We start from the raw sequence: 17,765 nt of genomic DNA, 5'->3' as shown, positions 1-17,765 counted from the left end.
TCCCAAGGGGTCCGCCGGAAGGGGCGGTACTTCACCTCTCTATACTGTTCATGTTTTCTGATGTAGCCGCCATACTACACAGTTCATTTCCTTTTGCACAGTTTGTTAACCCATGTCTAGAAAAGCTTTGTTTCCTTTGTCTTTTTGAAATGTGGTGCACATTCTTGAAACTGTTTTTATAGAATCATGTATCTGAAGTGGAAGCGATACCCACTCTGCTAGTGGAGTGGAGCAGTAAATAAAACAAATGTACTTGGCTCTGGCCTGGTTGTCAGCAGTGGGCAACTCCAAGGTCTGAGAAGTGAAGCCAACAGACCGAATTCATTCATTTGTAAACACAATGCTTTTATTCTGAAATATTTACAGGACAGTGTTGTAGAAAATGCAGTGACTTGCACGGCTCCATGAATGAATAAAGTACCGGGGTTTGATTGTGTATTATTACTATTATTTACAAATGAGTTTCAAGTCTTCTTCAATACAGCATGATGTTCATTTAGTAAATGATGGTCCCATTTAGACCATAAAGCAGGGGATGCTTTAGGGCGGGGCTACCTTGTGATTGACAGGTCTCTACCACAGTGTTGTCTGTGTTTTTGTCTTACAACTTTAACCCTTTCATAGTGTGTTTTTACTTCATGAAAGTTTTAACCATTTTGGTCACTTCAAATGTCTTAGTCAGCGTTCGGTTGTACTTAGCTCCACCCTCTCAGGGTTGTCCACATACTTCTGGTCAACTGTGTTTGCTCTCTCTCTCTCTTTCTTTTTTTCAGACACACTGCCTCGCTCTCATGTGAAGAGAGACTTCACTGTCCTTGCTCTTTACACCCCCTAAAGCAGTAGGTGTGGATACACTCTCTGAAACACACACATTTAGCTCTCATGCTGCTGACACAGTGATATGATAACCCGTGTGCAGACTTTGAGGTGTACTCACACACACACACACACACACACACACACACACACACACACACACACACACACACACACACACACACACACACAGCTTTGTAATGGAGTGGAGTTTTATGGCAGCACTCAAAATTTTGCCAACACAGCATTCTCATTCGTGCTACGGCAAAAACCCCTCTCCTCCTCTCCCGTCTGCTCTTTCACTCACTCTCCAGTCTTCCCATCCAATCATCCCTCTCCTTTTTATCACCTTTTGTTGCCACTCTGGCTCCACGCTCCTTTCATCCTGCCACGCTCTTTATACGCAGTTTTACTTTGAACACCTCGGTTTCTCCTCTTCTCCCACACTCTCCTTCCACCTCAATGTATTCTCTCCTTTTTAAGTATTTAATTTTCATCATCTGTAACTTCTCTCTATCTCTTTCACTCCTCTTCTTGCCCCGTATGTCTTTGTTTTGTAAATGTTTTATTTTACTACCATTCTAGTCTCTCTCTTTCTGTATTAGCCACCTTTTCTCTCATACACACATTCATTTATTACTTATTTTCCTTCCTCTACTCCCAAAACTTTAGTATTTTCTCCTCTATTTGACCCTCACGCTTGACTCTTTTTAAAAATAATTCCCTCCTTCTTTGTTTAACCTTGACGAAATGTGCTGACACCATTTGCTCTGGCTCTTTTTTTCCAGCGAGGATGGCATGTTGAGGTTGTTTAAACAGACGGAAGCTTGATTTAATATCACACAATTCGGCACCAACTACTGTGCACGGTGAGAAGCACTTCTTTTAATCTTAACTTTCACTCGGGAGGATGTTAAGTTATGGAGCTCAGTGAGCTCAATTATTCAGCAAAGCCACGTTGTACAAGCAGCAGGTACTATCTCACACTGTGATTGGTCCCCGGCCGGCTGCTTTCCATACCACTTTCTAAAATACGCTTGCACGGTTCATGTCCTCAGATGGCTCTTGAAGCCATTGTGAAATGCATGACAAACGTGCACCTATGACACCACTTCATATAAATATTTATGTGAAAAATTAAATTACCTGTCATAGTACTTCTTTGTTGCTTAGCAACCACTCTAAGATGCTGTTCAAGAATTGGATTGCTTGGCAGAGGAAGAATAAGAAAATATTGGTTTTAAATTATCGGTTAAGGAAAGATGAATTTGCTCGTTTTCTTTTTTAAATAAATATTGTGTAAGAATGTCCGCATTTCATCAAAGCAAAAGGTCAACTAACATGTTACCATAAACCTGTGTGAAGCCACAGTGAAGCACAACATTGTGGCTTATCGTTAAATAGAACTAGAATTACCGCCTCACGGTTGTACGCCTCCGCCAACCAGCCATGTCATCACTTCATCATTTTATCCTGTTAGACAATTGTGTGAAATTGTCATAATTAGCTAATTAATTATTGAGTTTTGGCCCAAAATATTTTGTGAGGTCACAGTGACCTTTGACCTTTGAACACCAAAATCTAATCAGATCATCCTTGAGTCCAAGTGGACATTTGTGCCGTATTTGAAGAAATTCATGTTCATGAGAATGGGATGGATGTACAATCCCAAAACACAAAAAACGCACGCACGCACGCACACACACACACACACACACACACAGGTGAAGACCCAAGACGGTAAAAAGGAACGATGGATTGAAAACAGGAGAGACAGTGACACTACCTTCATGACAGGCTGGGCGAAATACTTGGCGCTCCAATCACACAGGCCCGTCTGGAGGGCGGCGCTGATGTAGTTCCTGTGACCACCCGGCTCGTCCCCGTCCTCAGCTGCCTGGAAACACACACACACACAAAAATGTCAGCGATTCACAGACTTAAACTAAACATACTAGAATTACCGCCTTGCGGTTGTATTCCTCTGCAAACCAAGTTGCAGTTTACATCCATGTCTGTCCAAAATGTCCTCACTTCAGCATTTTGTCCTGTTAGACATTTGTGAGAAATTTTCACAATTAGCATATGAATTCTTGAGTTATGGCCAAAAACGTGTTTTGTGAGGTCACAGTGATCTTTGACCACAGAAATCTAACTGGTTCATCCTTGAGTTGTGCCAAATTAGAGGAAATTCCCTCCAGGTGTTCCTGAGATATCAATCACCAGAACGGACCGGACGGACATACAATATGAAACTTTTACTCGAGCCCATTTCAAGTTAAAAACGTTGCAGCTGCTAATAACTATTCATTCGACACACACAACGCCTGAGTGACACACATAAACTCATACAGTAGAGGTGCTCCTCAACAGAAAAGGTCTAAAACATTGTATCTGTGTATCACCATGTTGGAATGTATGGAAACATTTTGTATGAATAAATTCAAATATGTGTAAAAACGTTTTGATCAAATGAAATCAAATATTTGAACTGCAAACCTTTGTGCAAATCGCTTTCATGCACTCACATATTGGCAATGATTTGTGCAAATATTTTCATTTGTTAACAAAATGTCATGTACAGCTAGAGATCACACTACGGATTCAAAAATGAAATCTAGGGCGCCTGGGTTAGCTCAGTTGGTAGAGCGGGCGTCCATGTATTAAGGCTTGGTCCTGACCGCGGCGGCCTGGGTTCGAATCCGGCCTGTGGCCCTTTCCGCATCCACTCTCTCTCTCCCCCCTTTCAAGACTCTATCCACTGTCCTGTCATAAAAATGGAAAATGCCCCCAAAAACATAACTTTAAAAAAAACAAAAAACAAAAATGAAATCTAGTTGTTTATATTAGGGCTGTCAAAGTTAACGCATTCTATCGACACTCATTTCTTTAACGCAATTAGATTTTTAGGTTGTAGCAGGCTCAGCTGAAGATAGAGTGAAGATACTTGAAACTAGAAAACCTAATGAATCCATGAGTACCATGACAACCATGTCATACTAGCTTGTTGTGAAGGAGGCTAAATAACGCTCCAAACTTGAGCTGTGAGGAAAAATTGTCATGTCCATTTTCAAAGGGGTCCCTTGACCTCTGACCTCCAGATCAGTGAATGTAAATGGGTTCTATGGGTACCCACGAGTCTCCCCTTTACAGACATGCCCACTTTATGATAATCACATGCAGTTTGGGGCAAGTCATAGTCAAGTCAGCACACTGACACACTGACAGCTGTTGTTGCCTGTTGGGCTGCAGTTTGCCATGTTATGATTTGAGCATATTGTTTTATGCTAAATGCAGTACCTGTGAGGGTTTCTGGACAATACTTGTCATTGTTTTGTGTTGTTAATTGATTTCCAATAGTAAATATATACATATATTTGCACAAAGCAGCATATTTGCCCACTCCCATGTTGATACGAGTATTAAATACTTGACAAATCTCCATTAAAGGTACAATTTGACAGATAAACAGATAGAAATGATAAAATATGAAAACGATTCATTTGCGATTAACTATGGACAATCATGTGATTAATCGCGATTAAATATTTTAATTGACTGATAGGCCTAATAAAAATGTTTTTTACACATTGACAGATTTGAGTGTATTCATACACATTCACAGATATGGTGATACACATCTATGATACTTTTGATCCTATTGTGTTTCCATAGTCCTCTACCTGCTCAGGTCCCTTGTCAAACATCTTGCGAGTGCGGGGGAACTGGTGGGAGTGGGGCGCCTGTCCTCCCAGTGTGGGGGTGTAGGGAGGTCGTGTGGCTGACTGCTCTCTGGCGGGGGGTTTGGGCACCTCGTTGGTCAGACTGGAGCTGCTGGTGCTGGGCATTGGAGGAGAACCGCTGGAGGAACAGAGGTTTGAACATGAGGACAGGAAACAGTGGCAGAACTTAGACATTGTCTGCTTTTCCTTTTCATTCTCTTAGCGTCCACAGAAACAAGTAAAGGAAACAAGTTGGTTTTATAGTTCATATTCATCCTATATCATAAAATATGTATTTTTACATCCAGGATTTAGCGAGATCAATTTGTCATCACTTTAATAACTTGAAGTTTGTCTTTTCTGCTCATTATTTTCTCTGTGGTTTATTATATGTTACAATATGTTATGAAATGTAATCAGGGCTCCAGACTAACTTTTTCATTTAGGTGCACCCTAAATACAATATGTCCTGTTAGACATTTGTGAGAAATTTTCACAATTAGCATATGAATTCTTGAGTTATGGCCAAAAACTCAAGAACCGTTGGTGGCTGGTCATGTAAGCCACTCTGAGGTCCTCGTTCTATTGAAGAACCGACGATGTACCGGACAGGTGTAACGGGCACCGCAGCATTTTTCTTGACGAAAAACAATCACTAGTTCTTTTGATTTTGAATTAGCGGTATGTTTTATGGTGGTGCTCGAGGAGGAGTCCAGGGCACGGTTTGACACACACGCAGAGAGAGAAAGACCTTTAGGCGCACCGGTGCGACCAATGAAAATATTTAGTCGCACTCGAAAGATTTTTGGTCTCATATGTGACCAAAATGGTCGCACTCTGGAGCCCTGGTAATGTATTCTGTCCGTCAGCTACGTAGTAACATTTGTCAGAACCCTCTTGAAAACAAATTCAGGCATTTTAAAAGGTTGACCCTTTTCTAAGAGTTAACAATTAATTCATTCTTAATTCTTTAACTGCTTAGTTCATTAAATCAAATGGTGTCTACGTCTTGTTAGAAGGAAGGCTGCTGCCTACATGATGCATATGTTTCCAGACTTTACTGTAATGACTTTTCTGTATATGTGGATGTTCATTTGTGTGTGAGATGTTCCCTCACCCAGCCTGGTGGATGTGGGTTCCTTTGCTGGTCGGGCTGGCTGGGGCCGACTGGGTGAGAGATCCGGAGTCCAGGATCCTCTGGGGCCGAGCGTTCATCGTTGCCTGTCCACGTAAAAACAAACTGCGGGTTAATTATCCGTGCTTTAATCAAGTTATCCAACTGGATATGTGAAGTTAGAGATTAAAAAGGGAGGAGGGGTCAGGAAGACACACCTGAGATCAGGTTTAGAAACAATACAGAAAATCTGGAAACTCTTCTCGCTGTAACAGTGAAGCACTTTACAAAGTTTGCCAAAATTCCCCGAACTTTATCTCATTAGACGGAGCTGCTAATATAACCTCTTCATTGTGAGTTGTCTAATGGCTGCTCACAAGGGAGGGGTAAACTTAATAAAGACAATAGAGGCAGAGCATCATTGATAAATAGCAGAGTTGTTGTTTACTCAAGCCAGGTGGAGAGAAAACGGTGTGCAGCGTAAATCTATTTAACGCAGGCAAACACATTTTACTACCTTCCATTTGATTTCTATGCTAATTACAAAATTGCAGCGAGCATTTTTTTGTTTGTGTGTGTGTCTAAAAGGCTGAGAGGGAGGGGGGAAGTTTTCAATGCAAAGTTTACACACATTCAATCCACTTCAGTTGCTAGGGGTTAGCTGTTAGCGCTTCATTAAGAGGCAATTGGAAATGAAAGAAAACAGCAATAAAAGTGGCTGAAAGGGTTATTATGGAAATAGCTCGGTCACTAATCGAAGTACCTTTCTACTCAAGCACAAGATCAATATGATGAGAAGGACGTAAAAAAGGAAAAGCAAATAAACAACTTATGGATATGCTGATGTTTTGTCAAAAAGACGATGGGTAGCAGAGTGTGTGTGTGTGAAGGCAGCAGTGCACGGCAGACATGCAAAGAAACTAAAGCGGAGCTCCACACAGCAGCATTAATCCTCCTGGAGCTCTTTTGAGAGTTAGAAAGAGGTTGCAGCAAAGTGCAGCTGTACACAAGTAAAAGCTCAACAAAAGGATCTTTAAAAAAAAGAAAAGAAAAGAGGCAGCAGGGAAGATGAGTGCTAATCATCCTGTCAGGAATTAAAGGTTACAGCTTTTTATTCCCTCAACAATCACTGTGCATCCATTAACAACCTTGTATTTTGTCCAAGTGTTGCAAGTCACCAAATTTTCACCAATTATGTATTTCTAGTAAGGCGTTTAATTCAGCCTGTCATTAAAAAATGTAATTACGACTAATCGCATGATCGTCCATAGTTAATCACGATTAATCGCAAATTGTGTGTTCATACCATAAAGTATTTAATCCTCTTATCAACATGGAAGTGGGCAAATATGCTGCTATATGCAAATGTATGTATATATTTGTTATTGATAATCAATTAACAACACAAAACAATGACAGATATTGTCCAGAAACCCTCACAGGTACTGCATTTAGCATAAAACAATATGCTCCAATCATAACATGGCAAACTGCAGCCCAACAGGCAACAACAGCTGTCAGTGTGTCAGTGTGTCAGTGTGCTGACTTGACTATGACTTGCCCCAAACTGCATGTGATTATCATAAAGTGGGCATGTCTGTAAAGGGGAGACTCGTGGGTACCCATAGAACCCATTTACATTCACTGATCTGGAATTCAGAGGTCAAGGGACCCCTTTGAAAATGGCCATGACAGTTTTTCCTCGCCAAAATTTAGCATACGTTTGGAGCGTTATTTAACCTCCTTGGCGACAAGCTAGTATGACATGGTTGGTACCGATGGATTCACAAGTTTCATATAGTAAATATTGCGTTAACGCGATATTATCACGTCAACTTTAACAGCCCTAATTTCAAGCCATAAAGGGACAGTTCACACCAAAATCAAAACTACATATTTTCCTCCTACCTGTAGTGTATCTAGATTGCTTTGGTCTGAGTTGCCGAGTGTACGAGGTATCGGCCTTAGATGTCTGCCTTCTCTCCAATATAATGGTGCTGGATGATGCTCGGCTTGTGGTGCTCCAAGCACCAAAAAGATATATTTGAAAAACTCCAGATAATCCACAGACCTTGTTGTGAGTAGTTTCATGTAGGAATCATTTTCATTCTACTGAACTACACCCACCAACAGTATCACCGCGCAGAATTAGGATGGACGAATGCAGACTTTTTAAATTGACACTTTTTGTGATGATACCGATCCCGATCATTTCTTAAATGGGTATGTGATTTTTTAAAATCATGGTCATTTTTAGAAAAAAAAAGATATTACACTCAAAGGCAAGTCACATGACACATACTGGTAATTAATAACACATTTATTAGAAAAGCAAATATAAGTATAAGTTTGTGCTACTAAGTGTAAAAAAATTGTTCAGTATTTTACAGAAATAATATGATTAAATTATGAGCCTCATAACTGTCAGGGTGTGTTGTTTTTAAGTACATGTATATGAAGAAGAACTTGCATTGCTGTGTGGCACTTTATTGTCACAAATAGTGCATCTTGATGTATTTTTATCTAAGTAGCACCGCACCACAATACCTTTCATTTCCTTCCCTTCCTTTCCTTTCTGCAATTCTCTCACATGTTTGATGTGGAAGTGTGCGACTGTGCGCCGCTGTGCGCTAGGTTCTGATGTCACATGGTTTCCATAGTCATGTGACACGGGTCAGCTAGATATGTCGGGGCTGTTTTGGCATAAGCATTATACAAAAGTGGTGAAAACGTTTGGAAGTGATGGAGCCACCCATATTTGTATTTATATAATTTTATTCATATTATTTTTAAAGTAATCGATATGAAATGAGTAGCTCGTGAGTAGCTTGTGAGTATCAAAGTATCGATACCACAGTATCAATCCGCAGAAGGAAGCGTGCATTTACTCATGGACGAGAGGTTTGTACTCATGACAGCGTCACATGTAATAATAATAATAATAATAATACCTTTTATTTAGTGGCGCCTTTCTGGACACCCAAGGACACCTTACAAAAATCAGTTAAAACGTTGACAGATAAAATAATCTAAAAACAACAGGACATGACAGAAACATATTTGTACAGACACATATGATGGGTGATGATGAGTGCTAGAGAGAGCAGGCCAGTTTAAACAGGTGGGTTTTCAGGAGGGATTTGAATGATGTGATATTGTCAGACTGCCGGATGTGTGGGGGGAGTGAGTTCCATAACCTGGGAGCAGAGCAGCTGAATGCCCTGGCTCCCATGGTGCTGAGGCGTGAGGTGGGGGTGGTCAGAAGTCCGGCTGATGATGAGCGGAGGGAACGGGAGGGAGTGTACTCCTGGAGGAGGTCTGTGAGGTAGGTGGGGGCGAGGTTATGGAGAGCTTTGTAGGTGAGCAGAAGGTTTTTGTAATCGATCCGGGATTTAACAGGGAGCCAGTGCAGCTGGATGAGGATGGGGGTGATGTGGTCGGAGGACTTGGTGCGAGTGATGATCCGGGCGGCAGAGTTCTGAATGATTTGGAGTCTGTTGAGTAATTTGATGGGAATGCCAGAGAGGACAGCGTTGCAATAGTCGATCCGGGATGTAAACGTTAATGGCGTCCTCCTCGGCTGAGCTGTAACGTTAGCTAGCTCAGTCGTGCTAGATGAGCTAGCTTTGAGCACCACAAGCTGAGTGCAATCTATTTCCATTATATTGTAGAGAAGGCAGACATCTCTATGGCTGATATCTCCAACACTCTTCAACTCATACCAAAACTATCTAGATTAATAAATAATACTACAGGTAAGAGGAAAAATATTTGGATTTTGGGGTGAACTGTCCCTTTAAGGAAAGAGAATATCATACCAGATACCTTTCACCAGATGCTGGTATGAATGTGAAGTTGCAAGCTCATCAGTTAAAACATCTCAATTATGCAACATGTTCATGGATTATTCATCAACATTTGCGGATCATCAACATGTGGTAAACAAACATCATGCTAACGCAGGAGGCCACACGCCTTATCTGCTGACAAGCTTTCCGGAAAATGTGATATGCAAAACTCCCACATTAGCAGGAAACTGGGGTAATCGGTTCTACCAGTTGCTTCTCTCCACGCTGGGAAACAGCTTGCTCTCCTGTTTCAACCCGCTTCCTCCGTCATTAATTGGCTGGAAAGTAAGTCAACTGAGCAAAAAAAATTAGTGCGTGTACACATACCACGCTATTAGCAAGAGCTCTGGTAGGATGCAGGCGGGAAAGCTGATGACGGCTCAGAAAAACCTGAATGTTCCTGTTTAATTATTGAAGGAAACACCGGCTTGATGTATGTGGTGACGTTGAGAGGGGATTGGTCAAGGCAGAGACGGTGGGATGATGGAGGGAAGGTGTGGCTGGTGGAGGTGAGTGTGTAAGAAGAGGTATCTGCTGTGTCAGGCGAGGGCAATAAGAAGATAAGAAGACACTCTTTTCTTGTCAAGTTAACACATTATGGAAAAATAAAGTGAGTAGGAGAATATAGTCTCCCCAAGGTCCATTCAAACATTTATGGACTTTATGGTAGTGTTTTTTTTAATTGCACCTTATTGTCAAGTAAAAATAATCAGACTTAAATTTAAAAAAAAAGTATATAATTCTTCTTTTCTCTACCAATGTTACGAGTCAAACTTGCAGACAAAAGAACAGGCCACGAAGATAAAAAAAAAACCCAGGGCTTTCACCCCAGCATCATGCAGCTAGACGGGGCTATTAAAAAACATTTAGTGCTTTCATCATCTGAGAACAAGTACATTTTAATTAGCTGCTGACCTTGTTCTCTTTGTTACAAATCAATAACATTTGACATTTAAAATCCTAATTAAAAGAGCTGGATTCCCAGTTAGGCTAATGTTAACACTTGTGAACTTGGGATGGATGTTCTCTGATTACGCTGTCTCTGATGAGCTCTCTGCCAGAAAAAAAATTTATGTGGGCTCCATCTATGATAACTCATTAACTTCAGAAAATAAGGCATTTAAATGTGTTAATTGTATGTCATTCTTTTTTTAAATGTCAAACTGTTCTTCCTCTTTTTTTTCAGGTATACAGATAAGACAGGCAGAGCTTCAATCCCTCACCCCTGTTTTGTCATTGATGTCATGATGGTATGTATGATATGAATGACACTAGTGCCACATGGTGTATCACATACTAATTGGTTGGATTCATTGCGAGCTAGACTGTGATGTAGGTTTATAACCAGAGCTAAAGAGGAGTGTTTGATCTCATCCCAGTCAGATTACTTCACTCAAAATCAGCTCAAGTCACATCTGAATTTAATTGAAACAATTTCAAGTCAAGTCTCAAATCAATCAAGACAAGTGCGAGTCAAAGCGATCAAGACATGTGCGAGTCAAATCAATCAAAACTAGTCCGAGTCAAATCAGCCAAGACAAATCTGAGTCAATCAATCAAGACAAGTGCGAGTCAAATCAATCAGGACATGTCTGAGTCAAATCTTTCAAGACAAGTCAGAGTCAAGTCAATCAAGACAAGTCAGAGTCACATCGATCAAGACAAGTCCGAGTCAAGTCAATCAAGACAAGTCCGAGTCACATCGATCAAGACAAGTCCGAGTCAAGTCAATCAAGACAAGTCCGAGTCACATCAATCAAGACAAGTACGAGTCACATCAATCAAGACAAGTCCGAGTCACATCAATCAAGACAAGTACGAGTCACATCAATCAAGACAAGTCCGAGTCACAGCAATCAAGACAAGTACGAGTCACATCAATCAAGACAAGTCAGAGTCAAATCAATCAAGACATGTCTGAGTCAAATCAATCAAGACAAGTCCGACAAGAGTGTGGATGAGGCATTAACTTGTTAAATTTGACTAATTTAGCGGATGGCTAGTTAGCTAGCTAGCGTTCTAATTCCACCATGCTTTCATGCTACAGTTACAGAACATTAAAAGCACCACTTGAACTGCTGGGTCTACGTTACTTTAACATTTAGTGGGACTTAACTGTTTTTAATTTACCATTCATGATACTTAATCAGTGTTACGATTAAGAGGGGATCCTTGGAAAATGTTCTCCCTGGCCATAAAAAGTGGTTAGGTCTATGCTAGCGATTAACATAAGCAATATACTGTATACACACTGATCAGCCATAACATTAGGTCAGCACGGGCACACTGACCGGTCCCCATATGCAACAAACTGCTCCTCACTGTGTGTTCTGACACCTTCCTATCAGAACCTTCATTAACTTTTTCAGCAGTTTGAGCTCCAGTAGCTCTTCTATTGGATCAGACAACACGGGCCAGCCTTCGCTCCCCACGTGCATCAATGAGCCTCGGGTCTGAGCCTGTCGCCGGTTTTCCTTCCTTGGACCACTTTTGGTAGGTCCTGACCACTGCAGACCGGGAACATCCCACAAGAGCTGCAGTTCTGGAGATGCTCTGATCCGGTCGTCTAGCCAGCACTATCTGGCCCTTGTCAAAGTCGCTCACATCCTTCGCTGGCCCATTTTTTCTGCTTCCAACACAAAGTTCAAAGTTCGAAATGTTCACTTGCTGTCTAATATATCCCCCCCCCCACTGCCAGGTGCCATGGTAACCAGATAATCCATGTTATTCACTTCACCTGTCAGTGGTCTGAATGTTATGGCTGATCAGTGTATATACAGACGTAGGCAAAGTTGTTGGTAACGTTCCGTTAAAGAGAGAAAAACCCACAATGGTCACTGAAATAACTTGAAACTGACAAAAATAATAATAAATAAAAATTTACTGAAAATTAACTAATGAAAATCAGCTGTTGCTTTTGAATTGTGGTTCAACAGAATCATTTTAAAAAACAAACTGATGAAACTGGCCTAGACAAAAATGATGGTAGCCCTAGAAAAGATTGAAAATAATTTGACCATAGGGACATATTAAACTAAGGTGTGTCCTGTAATTAGCATCACAGGTGTCTTCAAACTTGTAATCAGTCAGTCTGCCTATTTAAAGGGTGAAAAGTAGTCACTGTGCTGTTTGGTGTCATGGTGTGTACCACACTGAACATGGACCACAGAAAGCTAAGGAGAGAGTTGTCTCAGGAGATCAGAAAGAACATTATAGACCTTCATGTTAAAGGTAAAGGCTATAAGACCATCTCCAAGCAGCTTGACGTTCCTGTGACTACAGCTGCACATATTATTCAGAAGTTTAAGGTCCATGGGACTGTAGCCTACCTCCCTGGACGTGGCCGCAAGAGGAAAATTGATGACATATTGAAGAGACGGATAATACGAATGGTAACCAAAGAGCCCAGAACAACTTCCAAAGAGATTTGAGGTGAACTCCAAGGTCAAGGTACATCAGTGTCAGATCGCACCATCCGTCACTGTTTGAGCCAAAGTGGACTTAATGGAAGACAACCGAGGAGGACACCAAATCATAAAAAAGCGAGACTGGAATTTTCCAAAATGCATATTGACAAGCCACAAAGCTTCTGGGAGAATGTCCTTTGGACAGATGAGACAAAACTGGAGCTTTTTGGCAAGTCACATCAGCTCTATGTTCACAGACGCAAAAATGAAGCATCCAAAGAAAAGAACACTGTACCTAATGTGAAACATGGAGGAGGCTCGGTTATGTTATGGGGCTGCTTTGTTGCATCTGGCACAGGGTGTCTTGAATCTGTGCAGGGTGCAATGAAATCTCAAGACTATCAAGGCATTCTGGAGCGAAATGTGCTGCCCAGTGTCAGAAAGCTTGGTCTCAGTTGCAGGTCATGGGTCCTCAAACAGGATAATGACCCAAAACACAGCTAAAAACACCCAAGAATGGCTAAGAACAAAACATTGGACTATTCTGAAGTGGCCTTCTATGAGCCCGGATCTAAATCCTATTGAACATCTGTGGAAGGAGCTGAAACATGCTGTCTGGAGAAGGCACCCTTCAAACCTGAGACAGCTGGAGCAGTTTGCTCACGAGGAGTGGGCCAACATACCTGTCGACAGGTGCAGAAGTCTCATTGAGAGTTACAGAAATCACTTGATTGCAGTGATTGCCTCAAAAGGTTGTGCAACAAAATATTAAGTTAAGGGTACCATCATTTTTGTCTAGGCCAGTTTCATTAGTTTGTTTTTTTAAATGATTCTGCTGAACCACAATTCAAGAACAATATCTGATTTTCATTAGTTAATTTTCAGTGAATTTTTATTTATTATTACTTTTGTCAGTTTCAAGTTATTTCAGTGACCATTGTGGGTTTTTCTCTCTTTAACGGAACGTTACCAACAACTTTGCCTACGTCTGTACTCCTCTCTCTCCACAGTCTGCACAGGTCAAAACTTGAGTATTTAATGTTTGTGCCTTCAGGTTTTCAGTCTTGAGGCAGTGAAAGCTCAAGTCAAGTCCTCATTTTTATCAATCAAGTCTGACCTGCTTCACGTCTAAAGCCTAAAATCGACAGCTCTTACAATGAACAGATCCGTGAAAATGACACAGAAGATGTGGGGCGGGTGCAGTGCACGTGGAATTGTGTCTTTTTCAGGTCCAATCATCTCCACTCGGATTACAGAATTGTTGAAAATATGTTTGTTCCCATATGTTGGCTGTCAGAGTGGTAATTTTCATAAATATGACACTATACTGCTTGCTCAGTTGATTTCAGGTCTGCAGGTACAAACAACTAGGACAGAAGTGTGTTGTGGTGCCACACAGACAGAACGATGCATCAGCTGGTAGAAGAGAACTCGATGGCGTTGTATTGTAAATCAAGTCCTGCTGCTTTTTATTGCACTCCAGGAGGGAGTCTCATTGCAGAGATGGTGCTCTTCTGAAGGTAACTGGGGGGACAATTGGTGTTGGTGGTAGAAAACACAAGAAATGTAGCCTGAGGGTTAGGATGGGTGGTGGACTATAGTGGTTATTATGGCTCCTTAAGTTACGGCAGCCTCTTTGCTCTGCTCTGCTCTGCCAAGCCTGGGGGAGTCATTGGCCCTTAATTGCATTTGCACAAAAGTAATGGCCTTTTGGAGGAAGGGAAATGCCAGCGGAAGGGGGGAGGCGCGTATGTGCTGGAAACAGATCCTTTTCACGGCATAACCATGCGGTGAAAAGAACTGCCATACAGATAAAGAGACAAAGAGTCAATTATTGCACCCCCATCATGTTACACTCTACAAAATGCTGATCCTCATCTTCAGGATTACCTCTGATGAGTACGGCAGTGAAAAAGCCTCAGATCTTGGATCCAACATGTGAGAGACCAAAACAGCACACCACATACACTAACAGATTCCATTCATGAACAACAAGAGTCCCGACTCAGAAAACCTCAGAAATCTTGCAAAATCTCTCGCGACCAAACATGTAAAGAGACATGGTGGACGAAGGCAGGAAGAATTACAGATGTTAGCTTTTACTTTGTACTGAAAACTCAGGAAGGATGGATGAAGTCATGGAGACACGTTAAATAAACACTTGTGTTGTTGCCACAAATTAACAAGTTAGTCCTCCATTTCTGAGATCTTACTACTACTTTATGCTTCACGTTTTACATTAGCTCATGCAGAAGGACAAGCAACAAGACGTACCTTGTATGCTATGCTGTTGAGGACCTTCATGGCCAGATCTGATACTTCAGGAAACGGGTCTGCAGCGAGATGTAGCAGCACTCTCCAGATCTGAGTGTAAACGCTGTTGAAGGACACACCTGGAAAAAAACGCACAAAGCAAATAAACAAGTTCAACATATTTGAATTTCAAATATAATTCTGTTGGCGGGCAAAGTGTTAGACAATACACACAAATCATACAGTGGATGAATACACACTGTACATCTGGTGTGACCCTCATCACGCCCATCCATGTTCATTAACACAGCACAGCTAACAGCCTGAGCGGTAATGCACCATCATCTCATTAGCATCATGCTACCCACCCCGAGACAATTCACTCTCCTTCAGTTGTTGGATGTGTTGAGGTGGCTGAGGGAAAATGACCTCCAGTGTCAGGTAATGTATATCATTAATCAACACGCACGCGCGCACGCACGCGCACACGCAGCTGGCTCTCCTCATCCACTGGAGCTTCATTGCTGTCAAGTGTCGCTGTTATCATGAATGCAAATGAACTCTCTCTCATTGTGTGGTGGTTTCGTTCGTCTGTAGTAATTCTAATCTTCACTATCTGTTTCACAGTAAAGGGTGACAATTTTCCCAATTTCGCTCAGTTTGTTTTTCGAACTTGTCATTTTTATTAGGGCTGTCAAAGTTAACGTGATGATAACGTGTTAACGCAAATTTTGATTTAACGCCACTAATTTCTTTAACACATTAATACAAGGTTAGGTTCTAGTGATAAAATCTGTTTTAAAGCTAGACTGAAGAGTCTGGTATCATAATCCATCGGTACCAACCATGTCACACTAGTTTGTCACAAAGGAGGTTAAATAACGCTCCAAATTGTGCAAAATTTCAGCGAGGAAAAACTGTCATTGCCATTTTCAAAGGGGTCCCTTGACCTCTGACCTCCAGATATGTGAATGTAAATGGGTTAATAATAATCACACGTGCTTGAGTTTGCCATGTTGTGATTTGAGAATATTTTTTATGCTAACTGTAGTATCTGTGAGTTTTTTTTGACAATATCTGTCATTGTTTTGTGTTAATTGATTTCCAATAATAAATATATATACATAAATTTTTGCATAAAGCAGCATATTTTTCCACTCCCATGTTGATAAGAGTATTAAATACTTGACAAATCTCCCTTTAAGGTACATTTTGAACAGATAAAAAAAAATGTGCGATTAATTTGTGATTAAAGCTGCAGTAGGCAGAATATTTCTAGCATCATTGGTCAAACATTTGATAATAACCTTTCAGCATATTGTAATTCAAGTGTTCTGAGAGAAAACTAGACTTCTGCTCCTCCTCATGGCTCTGTTTTCAGGCTTTAGAACATCTAGCCGGTGACGGGAGACTTTGACCAATCACAGGTCATTTCATTGAGAGAGCGTTCCTATTGGCTGTGCTCCGGTCATGTGACCAGAACTTCAACAGATTTTATCTGAAAATCTGAGGAGAGAAATAGACATTACAGTAACAGAATATTGATTCATATTTGATCAGCGCTGCCTAGTTTGACCGTTTGATCAGAGTTCGTGAGTGATTGACAGCTGGCTCTCATAGACGGCAGCTGGACAGCAGACCTCAGATCAGCTCTGACTGCTTGTTTTCCTCCGGTCTGTGAAATCTTGCAGATGCCGTTAGGAGCACCGGAGGACACCGAGGAACATGATGTTTTTCAGGTTACCTGTTTCATGTAATACCGTCACGATATAACGACCGCTTTATAAAAATAACTATTTACTAGTTAGCTTTAACTATTTTAATCGATTGACAGCCCTGATATTTAAGTAACCTCTGACTGCTTGTTTGCCCATTTGCCATCTTCTCCAGCCCTCTCGTCATCGGTTTGTTCAGGGCCTCAACCTGCCAGTCGAGCATCTCTTTGTGTTAGCAACAACCCCCTTCTTTTCCACACACCCTCCCTAATTTTGGGCTTTTACTTTCTTTAGCACGTTGTCTCTGCAGTGCACTGAGCCTCCTTCCCTGTTGCTGTGTCTTTTTCTGCTTTGTCCCTTTGTCTGTCAGCTTCAATCTGTCCTCTTTCTCTCCTCCCTGGAGGGGTAATAGTCTCCAACTGTTGCCGTTTCTCATTTCGACCCCACTTTTCTGTGTCCTCCTCTCTCTCCTTCTCCTCCACAGATCTTCCCAACCATGCAGGTGGTCCTGTGAATTTGAACTGTGAGGATGACCGCTCTTATCTCATTTCCTTTTATCACCTCCCTGCTGCCCTGTCCTCACTTTTACATTAGGCACACAGGCCGAGCCCCGGAGCTGCAAACTCCTTAGGGTGCTGTGGCAAAGTGGGACCGACTGAAGCCTGGGCCCTCTTACAGCTCTTCTCCAGAGAGCGCCAAGAGGGTTCAATGGTCCCAAGCTTCAAAGACGGGAGACACCGGAGGGGGAGGAGGATGGAGATGGAGGGCTACAGCTGGGGGATACAGAAGGATACAATAAGCACAAGGAGAAATCTGGAAGAGGTAAGGAGCAGAGAGGCCAGAAGGAGTAAAGATGGAGGGAAAAAAGGGAACAGGGAGGGATGAGATAT

At 41.6% G+C, this 17,765-nt stretch overlaps 1 protein-coding gene across 8 annotated transcripts in view; it reads right to left on the bottom strand.

The window, feature by feature from the left end:
* rptor (regulatory associated protein of MTOR, complex 1) overlaps positions 1-17,765 on the bottom strand; it is a 270,013-nt gene that overhangs the window by 41,509 nt on the left and 210,739 nt on the right. For all 8 annotated transcript variants that reach the window (XM_074631008.1, XM_074631011.1, XM_074631009.1 and 5 more), the window contains 4 exons: positions 15,182-15,300; positions 5,656-5,759; positions 4,500-4,677; positions 2,603-2,713 (listed from right to left, as the gene is read on the bottom strand). In XM_074631008.1, coding sequence (XP_074487109.1) covers positions 2,603-2,713; positions 4,500-4,677; positions 5,656-5,759; positions 15,182-15,300 — 512 coding nt within the window. The remainder of the gene's footprint in view (positions 1-2,602; positions 2,714-4,499; positions 4,678-5,655; positions 5,760-15,181; positions 15,301-17,765) is intronic.

The sequence above is a fragment of the Sebastes fasciatus genome, chromosome 3 (assembly GCF_043250625.1).
Source record: "Sebastes fasciatus isolate fSebFas1 chromosome 3, fSebFas1.pri, whole genome shotgun sequence".
Classification (NCBI taxonomy): Eukaryota; Metazoa; Chordata; class Actinopteri; order Perciformes; family Sebastidae; genus Sebastes; species Sebastes fasciatus.
This window is presented reverse-complemented; position numbering and strand designations above follow the sequence as displayed.